General features: G+C 44.4%; 1 protein-coding gene across 1 annotated transcript in view; it reads left to right on the top strand.

The window, feature by feature from the left end:
* The first annotated feature begins 4,132 nt into the window (after nt 1–4,132).
* Nucleotides 4,133–25,733, top strand: part of Wdfy2 (WD repeat and FYVE domain containing 2) — a 128,422-nt gene continuing 106,821 nt past the window's right edge. Inside the window, exon 1 of the mRNA XM_057786281.1 lies at nt 4,133–4,465. Coding sequence (XP_057642264.1) covers nt 4,329–4,465 — 137 coding nt within the window. The 5' untranslated portion in view covers nt 4,133–4,328. The remainder of the gene's footprint in view (nt 4,466–25,733) is intronic.

Here is a 25,733-nt window from a genome sequence, read left to right as displayed (position 1 = left end):
TTATTTACACTCTGCCACATGACGGTACCTTTATTAGCATGGCACGTTTATCTCCTGCTCCCTCTGCATCTGGCTGGTGACCCTGACTCTGCCTTTCTCCTTCCCATCCTCCTTAGTTTGGTTGCCCCACCTATATACTTCCAGTTTAGCTAATGACCAATCAGTGTTTTATTAAATCAATTTGAGTGACAAGTCTTTACAGTGTACAAGAGGATTATTCCACAACACAAAAGTCTTTGAGTCAGTCAGAAAACTCACTCAGGTTCCAAACTGAACTCAAATTATTTTAAAAAAATATATTTATTTATTATGTGTACAATATTCTGTCTGTGTGTATGTCTGCAGGCCAGAAGAGACCTCATTACAGATGGTTGTGAGCCACCATGTGGTTGCTGGAAATTGAACTCAGGACCTTTGGAAGAGCAGGCAATGCTCTTAACCACTGAGCCATCTCTCCAGCCCCCCCAAACTGAATTCTAAACCAATTTACACAATGAAGGAGGAAGTTACTGTGAATTTCTTATCCTCAGACTTTTAACAAGTCTTAACTTTTAACAACTTTTAACTTTAACTTTTAAAAGCTGAGTGAGACTTTACTACTGCCATTTGGTCTGACTCTGATGGTGACCCATGCCCCTTACTAGCAATCCATCCCTCACCAGTACATTCCACAGTCTTGAGACAAAGGTGTCACCTCTGTCCCATTTCTTCTCTTGAACTTCTTCCAATTCCTTCCGTCTTGCCCTTGTCCTTTAGAGCTCTTCCTTGCAAGATATGGGGATTATTCCTCCAAATGAAGGCTCTCCATTTTTCTTCTTCCTCCTCCTCCTCTTGTATAACCACGGTATAGAGTTGGCACTAGGAATGTCCACAGATGTCGAACACAGGGCTCGAAAGGTTAAGCCATTTGCTTCAGTTCACCTTGTGAAGCTCTCAATTGCTTCAGTACACCTTGTGAAGCTCTCATTTCCTGTCTCATCCCTTTGGTTTGGAATATCAGTTCCTCTCCCTCCACAGCCCTTTGTGTCTTTCTTCTGTTGCCGTGGATTTGACCCTTGCTCTTGAATTCCTACCTGAAGGTTGGTATACGGTCACCTGCCAGGTAATGTCCACTTATGACTGACTCACTGCCCCTAGGGGTCTCAGACTTCTGGATGCACCTGGATTCCTGTGTATTTCATCAGACGACTCCAGGGGCCCAGACCCCACCCTGTCTTCTATTACCAGTTTAGGTTGCTGAACGTGCCAGAAAAATGCAAGCTGTTTGTTACTGAAACGGGCTGTGGAGTCTGTTGTGACCCTTGCTTTTCTTGTCTGGAAGTCTTCCATAACTGGCCATTCAAGAGTGAGAAGTTAATCTAATAGAAATCATTTTAACACAATGAGCAAAAATGCCTTGGTAGTGGGTTACAGAGTTGGCTCAGTAATTAAGAGCACTTGTTAGAGAACCCGGGTTTAAAACCATCCATGTCATGGTTTACAATAATTTGTAAATCCAGTTCCCAGGGTCCATCTCCTCTGACTTTGGTGGGCTCCTGCATACATGTGTTACACATACATATATTCAGGCATACATACATATACATGATATAAAATAAAAAGATAGTTCTGGACAGATGGCTCAGCAGTTAAGAGCATAGGCCACTCTTCCAGCAGAACCGTATTTGATTCAGAGTATCCGTTGGAAGCTCACAACTGTCTATAATTCCAGTTCCAGGAGATCCAATGCCCTTCCCTGGGCATCAGGCACACACATGGCATAAGAACATACATGACCCCAAAACAACCCTCAGACTGCTTTAATCCTCTCTTTCCCAATTCTGTGCAGTCACTAATCAGATTTTTTTGTCCACGTAGCTTTGCCTCCTCTGGATATTTTATGTAAGTGAAATCTTAAAATAAAATAAATGATGACTCTTCATGACTGGTTCCTTTTACTTGGGATTTTGCTTTCAAGGCTCTCCTATGTGTAGCGTGTATCTATATTTTATTTCTTATGCTAAACAAACGTTTAGCTATTTACAGCATTTTATCTGTTAGTAGATACTGAGGTTATATGCACTTATTGGCTGTTATATTGTTCTCTTGGCATTATCTTCCTAGTTCACATATTATCTCTTGAACACTCAATGGCTTTTCTAGCCAGAGATGTTCAGTTCTCTACCTTTCTCCCATGGAACTGTCCAACACATAATGTTGGCCATAAACAACTTGGGGGAGGAAGGGTTTCTTTTATTTCACCAGTTACGGTCCATCACATTGGAAAACTAAAGTGGGATCCTGGGGTAGGAACCTGGAGACAGGAACTAGAGCAGAACCTACAGAGAACACTGCTGTGTTCCCCCATGGCTTGCTCAGCTTTCTATTTTCTACAAAGGATGGCATTGCCTGTAGAGGGCTGGTCCCTCACATATCAGTTATTTTTCAAGAATATCATCAGTTGAAGTTTCTGTTTCCAGTGATGCTAGTTTGTGTCAAGTTGACAAAAACTCGCTGGCACAAATTGCATATTCAGTTTTGTGTGAGACCATTTTCATCTTTCTTTGGTCTACATGCAGAAGTGGAATTGCCAGGTCACATGGTATCTGTCTTAAGTAATGTCATGACTGCTTTAAAGTAGAGTTGAGTAGATTTTCGTTGTAGATATGGGGGAGAGCACAGCCACAGATTTCTGGGATAGTCCAGTGCAAGGAGGGAAAGCAATAGACTAAAAACCATGGCCAGTAGACTCCAGGCCACGACAAAAGAGAGAGGGGGAGAGTGAGAGAAGAAATGTCGGGGTTAAATAGGAGTGAGAAACTGGGGGAAGTGAGCTGGAGAAGTTTAGAGTTTAGGGTCAGGGTCAGGGTGAGAAGAGCCACAGGTCCTGTACGAGCCTGGAGGGCTAGCAGGCACTTTGGTATTCCAACAGGCACCACAGATTCCTAGTTTTCAGGAGTTTTTTTTTAATCTGACAGTAGCACAGTGTTTATCCCCTGAAGCAATGCTACATTTTTTTTTTCAGAGACCAAGCCATTTCACATTCCCACCTGCAGTGTATGGAGTTCCATTTTTCCATAACCCAGTCAACGTTTATCATCTTTATTATAGTCATTCTATTGGTTTTTTTTTTTTTTTTTAGGGGGGGGTTTCGAGACAGGGTTTCTCTGTGGCTTTGGAGCCTGTCCTGGAACTAGCTCTTGTAGACCAGCTGACCTCGAACTCACAGAGATCCGCCTGACTCTGCCTCCCCGAGTGCTGGGATTAAAGGCGTGCGCCACCACCGCCCGGCTCATTCTTGTTGTTATTATATTAACTGTCCATTGCTGGGGATTGGAAACAAGAACAGACAAAAAGGCTAAGTTCAAGTCCTTTAGTCATATAACACAAAGAGATGATTGACATCATGATTCCAATACATCCTCGCAGAATCCTGTTTGATTCTCTTTCCCTACTCCCAATCCCCACTACGAGGGGTGGCGGTGTTTGACACAGCGAGAAGACTTGCTCGGCAGGGTCTGCTCTTTAGTTCTCCCCATTAGATACTAGCTCTGACAGTGACTTGAGCAATCACCCACAGAAGCCGCTGAGTTTCCTTTTCCCACACCTCTCCCCCAGGGCTGAGAAGTGGGAGTTACAGCCTTCTGGAACAAGGACCGGGAGGATGAAGAAAACTACAACACCCAGGAGTCCAGGCGGTGCTGGCAGGAGCGCGCGCTCCATTCTGGCCGATAGCACAGCGCCCTCCCCGGTGCACTACTGTTAAAGCCTGGAGGCGAGTCTCTCCTCAACTAGTTTAGCCTCTGTCCTTCTTCCAGGCCCTTTTCCGGCTGGGATGACGCAGCTTTTCCCCGCCCCATTCTCCGGAGTCTGGAGAAGGAGGGGCTCTAAGCAAGCGCGTTCACAGATTTTAAGGGGCGGAGAAGGTAGGCTAGGGACCTCGGGAACAGGGCGCATGCGTCCCAGAGCTGCACGGTTACGGAAGGCGTGTAGGGGGCGGGATGACGGGACACGGGGCGGAAGTGGCTGCTGAAGTGACGCACGCGCATTGGCCGCTAGTGCCCATCCTCCGGAAGTGGAGCGACCGCCCTGCGACAGGCCCCGCCCCAGCCCCGCCCCTGCTCCCCGCCCCCTGCTCTCTTAGGTGGCGCCTGCTTGCGGCCGGTGTGGCGCCGGTGTTGGTTCCAGAAGCCGGAGCGGGCACGTTCCCTGGACAGGCGTCAGGGCTATGGTCGCCAGCTTCCGAAGGTCCGCTTTGCATCTCAGCCCGATCCTGAGCGCGAACCTGAACTGTCTCCTCAGCCCAGTCCCCCGGAGCGGTCGGCCGCTCCCCGGGCGCGCCCCCTCCGATGGCGGCGGAGATCCAGCCCCAGCCCCTGACCCGCAAGCCGATCCTTCTGCAACGGGTCGAGGGGTCGCAGGAGGTGGTGAACATGGCGGTGATCGTGCCTAAGGAGGAGGGTGTCATCAGCGTCTCGGAAGACAGGTACGGACTGCTTGCCCCTCGGCCGCGCGGAGGTCCAACCGGGTTTTGGTGGGAGTGGAGACCGCGCCTACTGTCCAGTTCCGAGCGCGGGGACTGGCTCCTCGCGGAGTCCGAGTGACCCTTGGGCTGATGGTGCCGGGGACACCAGACCAGGGTCCAGATTCGGGGGTGGGAGGGGCAGAGGGAGGAGCCGCCCGGCCTTGCAGGTGTGTTAGCTAGGAAGAAGCCCGCCGCGCCAGGATGATTTGGGGACGCTAGTTGGTCCAGTTCTTGACTCCCCAAAAGAGAAAGGAAACGCTGCTACTTTCTTCCACAGTCTATCTACCGACCTGTGTATCTCCAGGACATTTTTCACCGAATTCAAGGACTGTTAAATTGTGAAGACAGTAACTGTGGGCTTCTGCGTGTCGTGCCTTTCTTTCCTAAGATCTTACATCTTGGAGCTCAAGGGGGAAGTTTCTGGAAGTTGTAAGGCGCCACTTTTGCAGACAACTGCCTGAGTTCCTTCCCTTTGCCTGCTTCCTTTCCGCTTGCTTAGCAAAAGTTACTCTAGTTCTTCTGCCTTCAGTATTCTCCTTTGCACTGCGTTTTTGACTTCCAGAGGGATGCGGCTTGAACATGAGAACTAGGGTAATATATATGAAATAAATATGAAATTGGGTAATATCCACAAGCATTCTAAAAACAGTTGTAGCACGGGAGAGGGATGTGAATATCTGAGTTTTTAGCTTCAATCAAGTGGTTAGGTTTGGTCCCATGCTGAGGTAGTTTTCTTCCATAATGTCTCCTAAACTTGTAAAGGTAGAGCAAAAGTGTTCACTTTTTTTTTTTAAATAATCGTTTCGGCACTTTCTATGATGTAAACTCAGACATTGTTACTTGATTGGTCTCTTAGGTTCTTGACTATAACTAGGAAGAGTTAATACATGTGTATATTTCACATCTGCATCATGCTTGGTATAAAGGGCGCCGGATTCATTTCCTATGCAGTCCGTGGGAAAACACTGGCAATATATGGTCAATGGCAGTCAGTCCCGGAAGAACAGAAGAAGTTGAATGAGGTGAACGTGGGAGCTTTTTGAAATTCATAAGGAAGTCTTATGACAGTGTTTCACTTTTTCCTTTGGTGCCTCATGCTTAGATGGCACCAGACCGCTTCTGGGCTTCCTTTTTTTTTTTTTTTTTTTGTCAAAAATTATCTTTTGGGAATATTTTCCGTAAAATATATTGAAGAACTATATTGATAAATGTCCCTTGCCATTACTGGAGATGAAATTGTTTCCTAATTTGTAAGCAATTCATAAGTTCATTGAATCATGTCAGAGGGGGAGAAAGCTTGTCAGACCTCAGCTCCTTCAGATTAGTTTTGAAGCATCTGATTCTCATTCCAATGTCTTTTCCTTGAAGGGAGCAACTTTAGTGGAGGTGCTAGTTCAGTGTCTAGAGAAGCTAACAGTGTGTGTGGAAGAAAGTGAAGAGTAAGTTTCATCTCATCGCAGGACAAAGGGAGTGCAGCATGTAGTTATCTTTTGCTTTCCTAGTTTGCAGTGTATATAACAGAATTTATTGTATTGTGGAGTTACTGTTGAATCAGCCCCTACAGAAATCCAAGGTCCTGCTGGGCGATGGTGGCGCACGCCTTTAATCCCAGCACTCGGGAGGCAGAGGCAGGCGGATCTCTGTGAGTTCGAGACCAGCCTGGTCTACAGAGCTAGTTCCAGGACAGGCTCCAAAGCCACAGAGAAACCCTGTCTCGAAAAACCAAAAAAAAAAAAAAGAAAAAAAAAAAAAGAAATCCAGGGTCTTTGGCTTCGTAAATCTGATTGTTCAGGTTGGCAAGGCTGTGCTTCTTTGGGTCACTCAATCATGAAAGTAACTGTTTCAGGGAGCATTTTTAGTTATAGTTTTCACTAAAAGAGAATTGATCTGTGTGTTCTTCCTTCTCAGAATCAATGTTAGTGCCTCGTGATATAATGCTAAAGATAGAAAGACAGAATATTGATTTTTTTTTTCACCAGCACTTACAAAGACATTACCATTAGCCGCTTTGCCATTTCATTATTGAACCACGAGGGTCAGCTACAAATAATACCATAGCATTGTTCTTAGGAGATCCTCATTTTCTTTTTCCAATTCTGGCTCATTATATGTGTACCTTTGAAAAACGCTTAACATTCTTTGTTTTAAACAGTAATATACATACTTCGTGTCTATTTTGTGTTCTGTGACTTCTCTAGGGAGCTTTGTGTGTCTTATCAGTTGTGATCTACACAGTGCCTGGCACGCAGGAGCCCCTCAATATTTGTTGTATCAGTAACTGTATAGAACCTCCTTCCACTCTGTTTCTGGAAACACAGCATCTTAACTGTTCTGGATTTAATTGATATTTGTTGAGTGACTACTTTGATGGCCCATGAAAACCTTATGTAGATGAATACACATTTGTGGGGGAGGTTTAGACTAGGTGGCCTTAGACACTTTAAAACTGAGACGTCCAAACATTGCTTCATTCATCCCATTAGACAGTTGGGTTACTAATGTGTTCTCGTGTGTGTGTGTGCATGATGGTGATGCGCACAGTTGAGTAGCAGAAATTTTAGAGTACAGGTTTTGTTTTGTGTATGTGTGTGGTGCTAGGGATGCACTCTTAAGTCTTGTGCATTCTAGGCAAGGACTCTACCACTGAGTCACATCCCCAGGCCAAGAATATTATGTAATAGAACAAAACCCCTACATTTAAGATACGGTACTGGAAAGAGAACTTTCAGCTGGGGAAGAATGGCTGGGCTCCACAGTCCACAGCCCTTCTTCTCCTTTGAATCCCTCTTCCTTCAGAAGATTGTTTCACTTGAAGAACATTTTCGCCTCAGCCTTCTCTCATTAGTAAGCTGATGGTTCTCAACTCTTCAAGTGAAGAATAGGTAAAAGAAATCTTCGCGCCGGGCGGTGGTGGCGCATGCCTTTAATCCCAGCACTTGGGAGGCAGAGGCAGGTGGATCTCTGTGAGTTCGAGACCAGCCTGGTCTACAAGAGCTAGTTCCAGGACAGGCTCCAAAACTACAGAGAAACCCTGTCTCAAAAAACCAAAAAAAAAAAAAAAAAAAAAGAAATCTTCGCTTTCATTGTTAGGGATCTGTCATATACCCTAATTTTATGTGTTACGTTGTTGGGATTAAACTTGAATAAGACAAAGTGGTTAAAAAAAAAAAAAGAAGTCTTTGCTTTCAGGTTCACTGTGGCACAGTTAGGACAACTTGGAACTTTACATGATATCCAAAGAGGAAACACAGGGAAAATAGGGAATATAAGAACAAACTGAGTCCCTCACCAGTTAAGCTCTCTGCCCTGACGCAGACCTGTTTCCAGAACTCACTGGCCTTGTGGACGCTTTGGTTTCCAAGGGCTCCAGGCATTCACACGGTGCACATACATACATGCAGACCCGATACTAATACATACATACAAAATAAGAATTTTTTTTTGTTTGTTTGTTTTTTTTGAGACAGGGTATCTCTGTGGCTTTGGAACCTGTCCTGGAACTAGCTCTGTAGAACAGGCTGGTCTCGAACCAAAATAAGAATTTAAAAAGGCTGACAAAGCCATTTGAGAGCAGAGCAGCAACTCAGACCCCTGTGCTGTTTCAGTAGAGCCTAAGGTGAAGAAAGCCAGGCAGAACCTCTGTCCAGGGGGGAGCCAGCCTGTTCAGATCCCTATCTTGGTCTTAGTTAGGTTTCTATTGCTGTAATAAATCCTTTACTCAGAGAACTTGGGGAGGAGAGGGTCTATTTTGAGCATGAAGAGAAGTTAGGGCAGAAACCTGGAGGCAGTAATTGAAGCAGAGGCTGTGGAAGAGTGGTGCTTACTGGCTTGCTGTCCCCAAAGCTTGCTCAGCCTGCTCCCTTATACTGGCCAGGACCTGCCCAGGGTATCACACCCACAGTGGACTGGGCCCTCCCACATCGACCATTAATTAGGAAAATGCCTCCCAGACTTGCCAGTCTGGTGGAGGTATTTTCTCAGTTGAGATTTTGTCTTGTCATGATTCTAGTGTGTGTCAAGTTGACAGACTAACCAGCACACCTTCTTAAGTTCATTATATGCAATGCTATCTTACCATATAGAGTCTCTGTAATAGGTAGTTTCTGTTAGTTGTTGGAAGCTGATATTCTTCTCCTTTGGGTGGTCAGAGAAGTACAGCAATCCCTCCCTCAGATGGGTATTGTAGGATGAATAGGAGTTATGATGAGAAAAATGGGGTAAGCCAAGCCTGGTGGTGCAGCTACTCTTAGAAGCTACTCAGGGGCTGAGTGAGTAGGGTTACGTGTTTGAAGTCACTGCGGCAATTAGGGAGATGAGCCTCAAAATAAAACAGTGAGAAATGGACTATGGGTATGTCAGTGGTAGAGAACCCTTGTCTGGTATTCACAAAGCTCTGGATTCAACCCCTAGTGCTACCAAAAGCAAGAACAAGATCTGTGGTCGAGGACGGGGCAGTCTAGACAGTGGGTAAGAGAAGCTAGCACCCATGGACAGGCTCTAAGACCAAGATCTGTGGTAGAGGACAGGGCATTCTAGATTGCAGGGGAGTGGGACTAGCACGTGTGGGCAGGCACTAAGGAACCAGCTAAGACTGCAGCCAGCCTGCACTAGTCAGGATCAGCTCTGAGAGTTGCTGGGCCTCCAGGAGTCTGGGAAATGAGTGTCTTCAGAGGAATAACTAAAACCAAAAATTGAAAAAAAATGACTGAAACACCTGGGTGCAAGCAAGCATTTGGGATTCTTTTTCTGGATAAAAGACTTGTGTTGGCAGGGGTGGGGCTGGCAGGATAAGAGGGGACCTGAAGGGAGGCCTGCCTAGTTTGATTTCTGTTGGTGTGATAAAGCACTAGGCCAAAAGTACCTTGGGTAGGAAAGGTTTTATTTGACTTTCTAGTCCAATCACAGTCAATCATTGTGGGAAGTCAGGGCAGAAGTTCAGGCAGGAACTGAAACAGAGACTTGGCAGAGTGCTGCTTACTGGCTTGCTCTCTGTGGCTTGCTCAGCTTATCTTCTACAACCCAGGACCCAGTGGCTGGGCCCTCCCCCATCAATCATTAATTAGGAAACCGCCACGTAGACATGCCTGTAGGCCACTATGATAGGAGAGTTTCTCAACTGAGGTTTCCTCTTCCCAGTTGACTCTAGTTAGTGTCAAGTTGACCAAAACCAGCAGACCCATTGAGGTTAAGCACTGAAAAGAGGACCTTGGGGAACTTCCCAGTACTGTGGCTATTTGGAACCAACCCTTTCAGCAGCTTCCTTTAGGGGAGAACTCATGAATGATAAGGGACATCAGAAAAAGGAAACCTGGTGCCCAATGTCTAGCACAAAGGAGACTGTCAAATGGACCCCTCACTTTGAGTTGTAATGGGCTGAGTTTCCCAGGCAGATATTAAAGCTGAGCCTGAGGCAGCTTGCTTTAGGCAGGCTGGGGTGGAGATGGCAATGAACTGTACTAGAGAGGACCTGGCTGTTTGTCTTTAAAGCTTCACACCTCTAAGTCTCGCAACTGTCCTGTTCCTAAATGGCCTTCATTACTTAATTTTATTTGGAAAAGATAGGTTAGACTTTTATTTCTTATAAATCATCATAATAGTGGTTAATTTACTACTGATTCTTTCACTGTGAAGTGAAATTGCACAAATACTTATGTAAAGCACAGGAACTGGGCTCCTGATGGAGTTTTATGTACCATGGATTTTTAACATTTGTATACAGTTTTTGGAAAAAGGGCAAATCAAAGTTTTTCCTACAATTGAAACATAGTTATGCAGGTCGAGGATTTCTTAGAGTGATGGGCTGAAGTCCAAACTCACTTTTGACTATGTGAACTCTATTTAATGGCATAAAATAAACTTTCACCTTTGTACTAGAGAGCTGTCAGTTGGCACTAATGTTCCTGTTTTCAAGTCCCAAAAAAGGAGTTTGCGCCATGGCCATGGGGATTGTTGAAAGTGAAACTTTTACTCTGCATTCAAGCTGTGTGGGTGCCCAGGAATTTGCGGGGGGGGGGGGGGCTGCCGGTGTGGCCCTGAGGTCAGGAGCAGGCTGACTGTCAGATCTTCGTGGGAAAGTGTGTTTCGGATTACTAAAGCCTCAAGGCTGTTGACAGCTCTGACTTTCTTTTAGATTGTGGAACCGGATTTTCTGCAGGACTCTACAGATCTTAATCTGGAAAGTGCCAGGATGGCATTTCTGACACTCTTGACATGAGTGGTTTTGAGCCTGTGATACATACTCCTAGTATAGAACAGAAGGGAAAATCCAGAAGACACTTGAGAGAGAGAATCCTGTCCAAGCAAAGGAGATCAAAATTTCGAAGAGCAATCCTACTTTGTACTTTCGAAGAGCAATCCTACTTTGTACTTTCACAGTGTCTTTTCACTGCCGTTTTTGCTTTGTCGTTTGGCATAGAGATAGGGACATTTTTTCGTTTGTTACTGAGCATCATCTTGATGTCATTAAAAGAGTTTGGAAGAGTAGGGACGTAGTTCAGTTGGTGGAGAGCTTGCCGAAAGTGGAGGAAGCGCTGGATCCACTCCAGATCCAAATAAAGGGGGCCTGGTGGTGTGTGTACCTCTAGTGTCTGCACCTGGGAGGTGGAGGCTAGAGGAGCCGAAGCTCAAGGTCAGCCTTGGCTAAATATGGAGTTGGAGGTTAGCAGGGGATACACTGGGGAAAAAAAACACTTTGGAGTTTGGAGGAAATGAAGCCACTTTATGGCATGTAGAGGTTAGTAAATTGTGATTTAAGACAGGAGTATTAATCTGCTGATACCTGTAGTGTTAAACTGAATGGTATATAGTATATACTTACTGAGACAGCCCCTCTGCTCAACTAGACTGTTGAACGGAGTATCAGGATGCTGAAGGCAGCAACTCCTCCTCCCCTCAAGCAGGAGGCCTCTGGGGTTAACCATTAGTAAAAATTAATCCAGGGTTCTAAGAAATAGCCAGTAAGGCCGAAAGAGGAAAGGAAGTGGCCTGCTTGTCCTCGGCAAGGGTGCTGCTTCACGCACTTCTGTTTTTAATTTAAAATTCTTGGAAGAAAGCTGGGGCAGAGGCTGAGACCCCAGCCAAATCCGTTTCACTGCATATTCAGCCTTAGTCTCCTCATCTTGAAAAAGTAGGGAGTTTGTGTCTCAGAACTACTTTCTACTTGGGGTGACTGGATGAACAGAAGGTCCCTACAGCCACCTCACCCCGAAATCACCAGTGAAAAAGAGTAAGGTGGGGAGAAAGAGGCATGCTTGCGTGAGATTGTCCCCAGTTCATGGAGCAACTGAGAAGCAATGCTCTTCGGAGCTTTTGGATAGCAGTGATTGTTTCTTCCCAGCAGAAAGCTTACAGATGTGTTTGTTTTGTTCTGGTGCCTAATACCCAGTCGAACAGGATTCACTTTATTCCTGCTTCTAGATGGATCCTTAAGTTTCAAGTAGTGAACATTTTAGCTCTGGGTAGCTCGCTAGCACCCAGTCAGGCCTTGGGAGTGCAGAATAATGTTTGGAAAATTGATCAGAAATCATAGTATAGATGCCCCTCCCTCCCCCGTCTCACTCCCTCCAAAAGAACTGGGACAGGGAGTGAGATCCCAGCCAGCTCTGCTCTGACCTTGGCATTTCTTGGGTTTCCTGTGCTGTGAGGTGGTGACCTTCTCATGTGACTTTCTGCTCTGTCATCTCCCTTTTGATAGACTTCCTGATCTGCTAGAGGGCTGGGAACCAGAGTTTGGAATTTAGTTCTCTAGAGGGGCTGCTCAGGTCCTTTCTCTGCCTTCATAGTTTCAGTTTTGTGTTCCTTTAGAATATAAAACAAAACTGAGTGTGGTGGTGCATGCCCTAGAGGCAGAGGCAGGCGGATCGGATCTCTGTAAGTTTGAGGCCAGCCTGGTCTAAGGAGTGAGTTCCAGGACAGCCAGGGCTGTGTAGAGAGACCCTGTCACAAACAAAACAACACAACAATATGAAATGCAGGTCAACTTGAGGGCCTATTCCCTTTGAGCCGACCCCTACCCCTGGTCTTCCCTGCCTTTCTGAAATTTGTTTGAATTTTTTTTTTTTTTTTTTTTTTTTTTGGTTTTTCGAGAAAGGGTTTCTCTGTGGTTTTGGAGCCTGTCCTGGAACTAGCTCTGTAGACCAGGCTGGTCTCGAACTCACAGAGATCCGCCTGCCTCTGCCTCCCGAGTGCTGGGATTAAAGGCGTGCGCCACCACGCCCTGAATGGAAGTGAATGAAGTTCACAAAAAGCTGGGACTGCAGCAAGGGAGTAGTTGCTTGAGTGGCCCTTTGGCTTCCTGTGGTGTGTTCCCTCATTACTGATTTATTGCTTGAAAAATGATGCATCTTCCCTAATTGTGAATGCCATTGCTGACCTCTGTATGAGGAAACTTTTCTTTGTAGCTGGACAGATATGCCTGTAAGATGCTGCCTAAAGACCTTAGTGCATTTTCTTATAACTATATTTATTTTATTTTATTAATTGAAAACAAAGTTGCTTTCATACAGTATATTCTGATCACAGTTTCTCCTTCCTCATCTCCTCCCAGTTCCTGTTCACCTCCCCACCTTTCCATCTCCAGGCCTTCTCGCTCTCTTAAGAAAACAGTATCTTTTCTCTAATTCTAATGAACAACTTAATTTTAAGCGATCATGATAATTCTTCTTGAATATTCTTTCATCTTAAATAAAGGCAGTATCATTACGGTTAAAAAAAATAGCTGCCTACTGACGTTAACACACTGTGCTGTCATGTATTACCTTCTAGCAGCTTTCCTGAAGCAGGCTTCAGAAGTACGATCTAGTCATACTTGTCTGTAGAATTGTCCCCACTTAAAACTCTGCCAGGAGCTAGCTAGTCCTTGCCTGTCATTTTGAGTGGGGATATGGCTTTCTTTCCTTCAGTGGTCACTGGTGTCTGCTAACTGCAGTGGCCTGTATTTCCTTGGCTCCTTATCATCTTCACTTGTCTTACTGTTAGTTCTGTGTTTAACAAGATTGAGAATGGGTGGTGGAGTAGAAATCCTTGTCTCACTCTTGATTTTAGTGGAAGTGCTTTTCTTTTTCTTTTTTTTTCTGTTCAGCAGGATGTTCACTCTGGGCTTGCTGAATATTGCCTTTATTAGGTTGAGATATGTTCCCTCTATTCCTAGGTTCTCTATGATGCTTATCATGAAAGGATATTGAATTTTTTTCTTCATCTAATGAGATGATCATGTATTTGTGTCCTTGAGTCTATGTGATGAATTCAATTTATTGACTTATTTATATTGAACCATCTCTACATCTCTGGGATGAAGCTGACTTGATCATGGTGGATTATCTTTTTGAAGTGTTCTTGAGTTCATTTGGCAAGTATTTTATTGAGAATTTTTGTGTCTGTGTTCATCAGAGATATTGGCCTAAATTATTATTGTTATTATTATTATTATTATTATATCCTTGCCTGGTTTTTGTATCAGGGTAATACTGGCTTTGTAAAAAAACTGGGAATGTTCCTGCCTTCTGCAGAAAAATTTCAGTAGTATTAGTGTGTATTTTTCTTTGAAGATCTGGTTGAATTTTACACTGAATTCATTCAGTCTCTGCTTTTTTCATTTGAGAGATTTTTAATTTCTGCTTCTATCTCATTGAATGTTATGGGTCTATTTAAGTAATTTATTTCCTCTTATTTTAGCTTTGATAGGTCATATATATCAAGAAATCCATCAATTTCTTTTAGATATTCTAGTTCTGTGGAATACAGATTTTTAAGATACGTCTTTAAGAGTCTGAATTTCTTCAATGTTTGTTGGGACGCCACCTTTTTATCTCTAATTTATCCACTTCCATCCCCACTTTCTTTCTCTCGGTTAATTTGGTTAAAGATTTTCCAGCAGTGTTAAGCTTTTCAAAGAAAGGACTCTATTTCATTGATTCTTTGTGTTGTTTTTTGTTTCTGTTTCAGTAACAGCCCTGATTTTGGCGATCTCTTCCGGACTACTGCTTTGGGTGTTTTTTGTTCTGGTTTTCCCAAGGCCTTTAGGTGCATTATTGAATTATTAACTGACATTCCCTCAGTGTTTTTGACATAAGTCTTTGTTGTTAAAATCAGATGCATTTTAAGAAGAGTCATGCACAGTAAGAAGACTGAATATATGACCTAATTAGAACCACTCAGACTGTGTCCCTTAGTATATAACCAGCTCCCTCTTTCTTTAGACACCATAAAGAGACCCTGGATCGTAGTCTGGGCCCTGGAATAGCTGTATCCCTGTGGCCTGCTATCAGTCTTGACAGTGTCCTTTAATCTACACCATTGTTTTGCTCCAAATAAAGTTTCCTTGCTGCTTCTGCAAATCTATGTGTGTCCCCATTTTCAACTCTTTGGGTAAGAGGCCAATCTGCTAGTTACCGTGAAAATTCACTCAGATGCCGTGTGGAACACGTGACTGCAAATTATTGGTCAGGGAAGCCCCTGAGGTCCCCCAAACCACACAGCTTATTGCCATTGCTCTTGATTGCCCACCATAACTAGGTGGGAAGATGCTCCTGCTGAAGACGCAGCACACTGTAGATTGTAGAGAAACCAAGCTGGGACTGACCAGGAAACTTCTTTTCTGCTGGCAAGCTCTCATAGTACCGGGAGGTGCTGTCTGGCCACCGGAGGAGAAGAAGAGCTTCCAACGCTATTACCCATTGGTGAACTGACCTGCTAAAGCAAGATGTGCCCACTGGCTCAATAGTGGTCTGGCTCTTATAGTGGAGTGGCTAACTAATCACTTTTGTATTGGATTCGAGGTCTGCTCCACAGGAAAGAGTTCCTGTCTGGTACTGTAAGTCTAGTCAAAGGCCCTAGAGGGGAATCTATTACTGTTGTCTTTCTTAATGGACATGTTGTCAAACTGCCTTCCAGATGGTTATGTGTGTACACATAGATTAGAGGCTGCCTTCCGCCTTGCCTGGAGAAGCTCCTCTCTCTGTAGAGCTTGGCAGTTAATGCAGAGACTCTAACTAGTCAAAGTGCTGAGAATAAGGGACTGTTGAGTGCTTAGCCGCTCTGTATCTCACACACTTATCCCCGCCCCTACCCAAGGGGTCATAGGAAAGGAGAGCAGAAAGAATGTAAGAAGAAGCAGAGGTGGGGAGGCATGCTCTGAAGTGCTGTCTTCTGGATGTGCTATGGCTGTTGTACTCATGAACCTACTCTACAGCTGTGATTACCTATGCAAGACCAAGCAAACAAGATCAGCTAATGTTCAATCGGGCAGCACTAACTAGATTCAGTTAGTGGGGTGCGGGAGGGTGATAACATGCAATGTGGGAGCATGCAGAGGCGGGAGGAGAGACTTGGGAATGGACATATTTAAGATACATTATATTGCCGGGCGGTGGTGGCGCACACCTTTAATCCCAGCACTCGGGAGGCAGAGGCAGGCGGATCTCTGTGAGTTCGAGACCAGCCTGGTCTACAAGAGCTAGTTCCAGGACAGGCTCCAAAACCACAGAGAAACCCTGTCTTGAAAAACCAAAAAAAAAAAAAAAAAAGATACATTATATTATTTTTTGAGACAGTGTTTTTCTATGTAAGCTTGGTTGTCCAGGACTCACTATGAAGACCAGGGTGGCCTCTGTTCTCTGTCTCCCACGTGCCACCATGCCCAGTAAGTTTATTTTCCAACTTTGTTTAAATGTATGAAATTGTCAAAGAGTAAGTGAAAGGTATTTTATTAATAAAGAGAAAATAAAGTCCCTTACAATTGCCTCATCAGTGCACTTGGGTGTCGAATACCTGCATTCAGTGTGTGGTGAACTGGACAACCCGGTCTCCATGGGAACACTTCAGTGGCTTCTGTGGGAAGCTCCTGGGACATTTGAGTGGGAGCTACATTCTAGGTCTAACTCAGAGTGCACACTGTTTCGTTAGCTCCCCGGGAAAAGTCTTCTTGGACTACTGCTGATAGGTCAAAGATGGATTTGCTTTGTGGGTGCATATAGTTCACATTTTCTTCCTGCCCACACCCCGTGCCCAAGTCCAGAGGGTCCAAAAGTGGCAAAAGTAGAGTCCTCTCTGTGAAAGGTTGGCTGACTTTTGAGGTGGGATATGTATTATTTACTCATAGCTGCAATAAAATACCTGACAGAAAAGCAAAGGAGAGAGGCTTTGTTTGGTTTGCGGCTGAAGAAAGAACACAGTCTTTCAAGGTGAGAAAGACATATCAGGAGCATGAGCTGGCCACATTACATTTTCAGTGAGCATGAGCCGACCACGTCACATCTGCAGTGAGCATGAGCCGACCACGTCACACCTGCAGTGAGCATGAGCCGACCACGTCACATCTGCAGTGAGCATGAGCCGACCACGTCACATCTGCAGTGAGCATGAGCCGACCACGTCACACCTGCAGTGAGCATGAGCCGACCACGTCACTTCTGCAGTGAGCATGAGCCGACCACGTCACATCTGCAGTGAGCATGAGCCGACCACGTCACATCTGCAGTGAGCATGAGCTGACCACGTCACATCTGCAGTGAGCATGAGCCGACCATGTCACATCTACAGTGAGCATGAGCCGACCATGTCACATCTACAGTGAGCATGAGCTGATCACATCCAGAGTGTCCTTACCCCTTCAGTTAAATCTCTTAGGAAACACCCTCCCAGATATCCCAGAGTTGTGTTTCCATGTCAATTCTGAATCTAGGCCGGTTAACATAAAGATTAATCATCATAGGTGGTGAGTGCATGGGCCCCTCCGCTTACTAGCTAGAGCTAGTCACAGCTACAAGTGGACTCAGAGTTGTGTCATTGTTGCTGTCTGTCCCAAGCCTATTTGTCTTTACCATAATGGTCAACTATCTAATTTCTTTCAGTGGTAGCAAATTTAGTAAGCTTGTGAAAGGGGAAATCTTAGCCAGGATATGGCAGCACACACCTTTAATTCCAGCATTCGGAGACAGGCAGGCAGATTTCTATGCTGGTTTGTTTTCTTGCTGTCTTCTGTTTCCTCTGACTCTTACGTTCTTTCTGCTGCCTCTTTGTTAGGGTTCCCTGAGCCCTGAGAGGAGGCATTTGGTGGAGAAATCCCATTTAGGGTTGAGTGTTCCAAGGGCGTTCACTTTTATAGAGCATTTTTAGAATTGGCAGTCTGTTTTCATGCTTTAGCGTTTGATTCTTGCTATAGTACTGGGAAGTCATAGTTTCTCAACACTCTTATCTTCGCAGTTGTTTGCTTCATCCTTTTTTAGATTTATTTTTATTTTATCTGTATATATGCATGCCTGCATGTATGTATGTGCATCACATATATGCCTGGTGCCCTCAGAGGTCAGAAGAGGGCATTGGATCCCCTGGAACTGTGTACAGGCAGTTTCAAGCTGCCATATGGTTGCGAACTGAAGCTGGGTCCTCTGCAAGAACAGCCAGTGCTCTTAACTGCTGAGCCATCTCTCCAGGTCCCATCTTCATTCTTGATGGCTGAGAAGTTAACTAGAATCTTCTGTTTTGTTTTCTTACAGGTTTTGTTCAGGTTTCTACCCCTGTCTCATGTGACTCTAGGCTGAATCCTGTTTTGTTCAAGCCTGTTAACATTAAGTTCCCTTTGGCAGGATTGGTTTAGGTCTAGGCATGCGATCAGAGATTTAAGAAGGAAGACTGATGGAGGGAAAGCAGGGAAGCACACGCTCCCTCTTTGCTTGGAAGGGATTCTCAGAGAAGGAAGGACTCCTTTTTTCCCTGTGCCCGTTGTCTTGACTGGTTGTCACCATCTGGAGCTCGTATTGCAGGAAGGAGAGGGAACCTGAAAATGTGGACATCTGTTGCATATAGCTGAAGAAAAAGATGGAGAGAGCCCGTTGCCACATTGCCAACTTTGGGACTGACTTACTTCATGACTCCTAGCTAGACACTGTCACACTACAGGAAAGGAATGGAGACCCAGAGAGCTCGAAACGGAGTGACCACCAGCAGCTGATGAAGCCACTCTTGAAGTCATAACTGTAATGTGGTTACTGATTCCTTCTCTGGTGGCCCCTGTTGGAGTGGACAACATTTCTGTAAACAGTCTTGCTTGGATTCGAGAGGAACTGGACTGACAAGGGAAAGTGTTTATGTCTGAAATAGTTTTAGATGATTCCTCATTATTTGATGATTGGATGACCTCTGACAAACGCTGCTCTGGAATTCTTACTGCTGCAGGCCATGGTGGCATTTGCCGCCCCATGGCACGTTTGCCACAACCCCAGCATTCAGGAGGCAGAAACAGAAGGATGCTATGGATTCTAGACCAGCCAGGTTCACACAGTGAGTTTCAGGTCAGCACAGCTTTATCAAGAGGACCTTTCTCAAGTCACAAGCAAACAGCAAACATGAATTCTTACTTTGATTTCATTTTCTACTTTTCTTTACCTGAGATGAGGAATAAATCAATATATGTTCTTGGGAAGGATCTTCTTGGTAGCAGAGTGGTTCAGTAGTTCCTCTGCTTGTCCTCATCTGCAGAAACACTAAGGAATATGATCGACGGTGGTAGAATTTGGGACATCTTCTGGAATGTTTCCTTAATTGCAGATTGATTAAGAACATCAAAAAACCCAATCAGTCTTTCTTTAGTGCTAAAAATCCTCCAACTGTTTTCTCCTCTTGCGGTGCCCTGATGAGGGTGCTTTAACACCAGGGGTACCACAGGTGACGCCTTGTGGTCCTGGTTACTGACTTCTTTGTAAAGACCACCCAATGTCTGCTGTAGTGCTTCACGATTCGGTTCCTCTTTTTAAAGTAAAATGTGGTTGTGAATGTAGAACTTGCCCTTTAAGCCAGCAGAGCTTTTCTTCAGGAAGTCGCTCAAATCATGAACGTGGAAAGGGTGTTTTGCTGTGTGGTTTAGATACTAAATTCTGCTGAAGTGATGAGAAACCCCAGGTCACTAGCAGTGTTCTAAGTAAGTTGGTGGGCTGCCCGCGAGTGGTAGGAGGCTCAAAGAAGCCATCCGAGGCCAAGCTGCTTCTGCCTGGTCATGCAGCCATTGCGGTGATCTCGTCTGGATGCTGCTCTCCAGTCATCCCTGGGGCTGCCTTCCAGACAGCAAGGAGGAAGAGAGCAGATGGCAAGGGCATTGCCATCTGCACCTGTTCTCAATCAGCCTCCTGGAAGCTCAGTTCAGTGACTTCTGCTCACAACTCTTTAAGCATTTAAGAATTTATACCATTGTTGTCTGTAAACTAGCGGGACTTGGGGAGAAGAGAGTGTCCGAATATTTATAAAAAGCCTGCTGCACACTGGATGAGGTGCTGGTTCTTTTTACGTGACAGCACCCTAAGAGGCCATATATGCACGTGAGAATAAGTAAGCTTGGGGAAGACCTAAAGAGCTGAAAAGGGAGAATTAATGTATTATTTGTGAAAGCATTCACTTGATTGTCATGCGGGTGTAGTGAATTTAGAGGATGATGCCTTGAAATTACAACAGGAAATTTTGGCAAATGTAAATGACATTCATTTCAAAAGCCAGTGTTAAGAGGCTTGCAAGGTGGCTCAGAAAGCCCCTTGCCTGAGGACCTGAGTTCAATCCCAGGACCCACATGGGGGGAAGAGAGAACGGACTCCTTCCTGCAAGTTGTCCTCTGATCTCCACATGTATGTCATGGCACATGCGCCCCTCCCCTAAATAAACAATAATTTTAAAAAAGTCGGTGTTGAAAGCCATTATTATAAATGAAAGCCTGTAGGAAAAGTATTAGTAATATATATTAACTATATTTTTTTTCAAAATAAAAGTCTCTACAAATACATAATAATAAAAACTCAATTTTGTTAAAAATCTAAACAGGGAGACATTACAAAAATGTTGGAAATAAATAATTGAATCATTACAACTTAAACAATGAAATACCACTGAGTTTCCCATCTTGACAAATGTTTTTAAAATTTGATATTATGCAGTCTTGCAAGGCTCTGAGGAGAGAAAGAGCCTCTATCGCAATGGAGAACAGCTAGGCCGGGCATACTGACTGAGATATACAGCATGGCCTTTGACTGGGTAAATTTTAGACAGGTGTTAACATGGTTTCACATTGTGACTAAGAAAAATGTGGGACAAGCTGTGTATCTGTGAAGGCTTGGGTATCTAAATCGTTTGATCCATACAATGTAATTATTAGCAACATTGTCTATGAGCTATTAAGTTGCAAAATAATGTGTAAGCCGGTTTTATGTAAATGCTGAAATTCCATGTATGTCTAAAAACATATAGTAAAAACTCTCGTTAATGGTTTTTGTTTTGAGACAAGATCTCATTGTGTAGTCATGGCTGGCCTAGAACTCACTATGTAGACCAGGCTGGTCTTGAACTCATAGAGATCTGCCTGCCTCTGCCTCTAAGTGCTGGGATTATAGGTATATGCCACTCTCCCAGTTGTGATTGTTCATTTTTGATGCTTATAGTTTTGAATTTTTAAAGTTTTACATTATGTGTGCAGATGTTTGACCTACATGTATGTATGCGCCATGTGTGTGCCTGGTGCCCAGAAAGGTTAGAAAAAGGCATCAGGTTCCCTGGGACTGGAGTTATGCATGGTTGTGAGCCATATGGGTGCTGGGAATTCTGGAAGAGCAGTCAATGTTCCTAACCACTGGGCCATCTCACCAGCTCCATATTTGAAATTTTTGCATGGGTAAAATGACATGTACGTTTTGTAAGAATGAGTCATCAATTCTTTAATAATCACTTTTTCAAAGGAAGAATGTTTGAAACTAAGAGGACATCTCTGCTTGATTCCTTAAATGTTAGAATGCAGAAAGCGACGTTTCTGACTTGTCTTCAGGGAGGTGTGAGGGTAGCAAAGGATGGCTATGGTGGTGACTAACAATCCTCAGAGAAAGGCCAGCTTCCATTTCACTGCCTAGTGTTCATTTCAACTGGAGTCGAAAGGCAGTTAGGAGACAATTGTCCGATCTTGGGGTCTTCTTGGTGATGGTCCATGACAGAGCGGATCGCAAACAAGCCAGAAGAAACTTGAGCAATGTGAGTGAAGGTTTGGGAGCCCCTGCATTCGCCAGCAGGAGCTGTGTAGGGTGTGGCTGACCATGATGCTCACTTAGGAGAAGGGAAATGGGTTTGGACAGCTGCTGTGTGAATGAAGGTCAGGCCGTGCGGAGTTCCGTCCTTTCAGGACGGCCTTCTCTATGTGGCATCCTGCAGTTTTCCTTCTGTTCTGACCTTCTTTCATTTTCCATAGTCATCCTACTCTTCTTATTCTTCTCTTTCCAGGAACTCTGCTCTTGTGTGTTTTCCTTTCACTCCTGTTTTTTCACAAGTGAGAGGCTTTTGAGGACTTCCTGTTCCTCATCATGGACCATTTACACAATAGATCTTCCCCTAGAATCCAAGATAATGGAAAAGAATCTCAATTGCCTTTTGAAAACAGTGGGCCGAGTCTCAAGAGATGTCATGCGTTATGTCCTTAGAATTCCTCTCCTGAGATAACGCAATCAAAGCACTCTGAGCCCTGAGTTTTCCACATGCTAAATATTTTGACTTATTGTTTTAATTTTTCTTCTTTAGTCATCAAACAGGAAAAAGCTTTTAAAAGGTCTTTACGAGATTTCAAGCTGCTTTATAAAACATGAAGGTGTGTGTGTGCTACTCGTTATTGCTGATTTTCCCACCATTATTCAGCAGTCTTGGTCAGACCATAGCATAAAATCCTCTAACGAGGCAGCTACATCTTTATTGATGTAGATATGTGCTCTATTGTTCAATGCGGAGTGTTTTGTAAGGAGAAGCTGCACATTCTCTGAATTCTACAGAATGTTGAGTCCAGATGTAGCCCCTCTCCCATATTTACTGCTACATCTTGACAGCACTTCCTGAGGTGTGTCAGGTCAGGAGAGAGGATAGGGAAGAGAATTGCTGGACGCGCGCATGGCGCGCACACACAAACACACACAGACACACACAGACAGACACAGACAGACACACACACATGAGCACTTCTTATGTGCTGGCACATTACTTCAAGAAGTTAGGGCAGTGGCTGACTCTCCTCACATGACTGGCAGTGGTATTGGTGGTAAATTAAGAATCAAGATGGAACTTTCTTGGTCTGTTAATAGCTTCTGAGCGAGCATCTTGAGGGCCGAGATTGTAGGTACCACAGTGGTGGTACATGATGTGTGTCCAGCAAGTTACAGATTCTCCCTGACTTACAATAGGGTTGTGTCTGCTTGCTTATGGGAAAGCTCGAGAAACTTGATATCCTAAGAGCTGTATTCCTGAAGAACAGAAAGGATTAAAAAACAGGATTATGGGGAAAGGAAGAAAAGAAAAAAGGAAAGAGAACCTTCTGGTTCCCGTCATTAATAGAAAATAAACGTCAAATGCATTTATTCCACCTGCGCTGCCTACCACCTTAATTCAACAACACTGCACGTGGAATTAGTTGTTTACCCTCATGTTTTTAACTGGGAGCTGCAGTTGCTACCATCCAGCATCCGGAGAGAAGGCTGGACTACAAATTGCTACCCCATGGAGAGAGCCACATTCAAAGTTGAGTTTCTACTACAAGAGTTTCACTTTTACACCATTGAAAAATAAGCAAGTCAGAACACTGGAAGCCAGTGGCCATTTGTAGTTAGATGAAGCTTGTGTGAATAGATGGATGAATGAATGAAATCACAAAAAGACCACCCGGTCCTCAGTCTGGAGGATTTTATGATTTAGATTAGTTAATGGATCTGGAAAATAACTGATGAATGCGTGAAGCGTTTCCTAACTGGTAGAGCACAGTGTATTCTGTCTGTCCTGTGTCAAGTGAACCTACCCATTCCTTCCATTCCAAATGCCATTCTTAGTGTGTAGCATCCGTCCCCAGTGAACTAACTCAGATTCTCAGGGAATGTTGTTGGAATTTTTTCAAGCGCACAGAGCATTATAGTTCTAGAAGATGGACACTTGCCAGTGCAAGACAATAAGGACTTTGCCTCCTCCCTGCGTGTGACTCCTGGAGGAGGGGATGGTGAAGAGGGATAGGCGTCCACATACCTTCACCTAGCAGTGGCCACTTGGCTGCTGTGAAATGGTAGATAGTGGCGAACTGCCGCGCTCAAAGGAGGAAAAGGGCCGATGGTGCCTCCCTTTCTTTGTGTCCTCTTCTCTCAGCTGTGACTTCCCCCTTGTTTGTCACAAGAGATCCCTTTTCTGCTGATAAATAGACCAGTTTTTGCAGTGATTCTCCTACCTCTTCCAAAATGAAGTCCTTCAAATAAGATTTCCCTAATGCTGCTTCATGGATGGCCAGTCAACCTCTAGTGAGAAGAACCATTTCCTTGTTTACCTGTGTAGACAAAGCGAATGCTCTTTTGTTTTCTATAATCTGGGCTAATCTTTCTCACAGGTTCCTTCCTTGTACAGAAACATACACAGAGGCATATTCTCAATACAAAAACAACAGCTCTCATTTTCAAGGGAGTAAGATGTAGCTTATTCTGGAGCCATTTTGAGCAACCATGGCCTGGGGATACAGATTTAGGTTACCCGATATTCTAAAGTGAAAGCAGTTTCAGGACATTTTATTGTTTTACAAAACAAAGTCATAAATCTCAGCCAGTTCACCTTACCAGAGAGGGAATTACAGCAAGATGGGAGAAGCTTTTCTGTAGGCCCAAGATGCTCTCTGATGACATATTAGCTTGCTTGGTGAAAGTGAGTAGTCTGTGTCCAGATGCTGGTTCTTCTCCTTTCATTTTTCTAATTAAGATGGTGTCTGGAGAGGGGGAAGTGGGTAGGTTGAGAGGCTCTGTGGGAAGGTGGACTCCGGAGATGCTCTAGTCACCTCTGGATCCTTTTTAGCTCAACAGGGGAACAGATGTGGCCCATGGCCTGAACTGAAGAGTGGTAAAGAATGATTCTCTCCTTGATGTCCCCTAGTGGAGACTTAGATGGTTCTTGTCCCTCTTGGCCGGGCCATGCTTGTCAGTGCTTCTGACCAGCTCTGATTCACAGAACCTTCTGGGTTCCTTCATCTGGTCAGGCTTTCTAAGTCTTGTGGAACCAAAGCCAGGGTGGTAGAGGAAAAACAAACTGTAGCTGTTATTCTGACTGGCCTTAGCTCTGAATTTTTTTTTTTTTTTTTAGCGGGCTGCCTTAGGCAGGAGATGGTGTGGTGCAGCCTGTGCGTCAGTCTTTACCCAGAATCCCATGTGGAAAGTGCGGCCTAATCTTCTGGCCTCTAGGTTTCTTTTACCCCGTGAGTGAGCATACCTCGTAGGAGGGAGGGGTGGACACACATGCTCATGTACTTCCTCTCCTGCTGGTGACTTTCTTACAGTCCCCAGGTCCCACTGGCCTCAGTGATGAGGTCCATTGTTTCTCTCTCTTTCTCACCAGCTCTCTAGCATTTCTGCTAGAAGCCTTGCCCAGAGGGCCTAACAGATTGGGGCTATTTGTACTTAGAACATAGCTTGAAGAAATAGCCCTTCATTTGGTGCAGAGTTAAAGGGGAGTTGATTACCTGGGAAAACAGACACGCTGAAGGGCTATTTTGATTTAAGAGTCTGAAGGATTCTTCAGATTTTAAACAGTTTTGAGTAATAAATTATTTGAAACAGTTTTGAGTAATAAAGTAGAAATGTCTCAGCACTCTGATTAACAATTATAAAGGGCGTATTAAAGATTACAAATTGTTGTTTCTGGTTCCCTCAGACACAATTGATCAAGGACAGTTTCCCTTGAGTTTCATTAAAATAAACTGAAGTTAAATAGGGAAAACACGTTTAAATTTATTAATATATGTAGTAATTACTTAAAATGGTTGATTTTTTTTTTTAACATTTATTTGGTTGCTTTGTATAGGGTAGGTCCTTAGGTGCCAAAGCGTGTGTGTGGAGGTCAGCGGACAACTTTTAGGAGTTTGTTTTATCCTTCTACTGTGAGTTCCAGAACTGAACTCTGTCATGAGGCTTAGGGGCAAGCATCCTTCACTGCGCGAGTGAGCCCAAATGGGAAGATACCATCCTCTAATGAAAGTCGTGGCAGTTCGAATGAGAATGGCCCCCATAGGCTCATATATTTGAATGCTTGGTTTGAATTGTTTAGGAAAGTTTAGGAGCTGTGACCTTGTTGGAGGAGTAAGTATCATTGGCAGTGGACTTTGATTTTCCCAAAACCCCAACCAGGGAGGCTTGTTCTCTCTTCCTGTCATGTGCTTGTGGGTCAGATGTGAACTCTCAGCTAGTGCCCCAGTGCCATGCTTTCTTGA

The sequence above is a fragment of the Chionomys nivalis genome, chromosome 12 (genome assembly GCF_950005125.1).
Source record: "Chionomys nivalis chromosome 12, mChiNiv1.1, whole genome shotgun sequence".
Lineage (NCBI taxonomy): Eukaryota > Metazoa > Chordata > Mammalia > Rodentia > Cricetidae > Chionomys > Chionomys nivalis.
The sequence above is the reverse complement of the archived record's forward strand: the minus strand, read 5'-3'. Positions and strand labels throughout refer to the sequence as shown.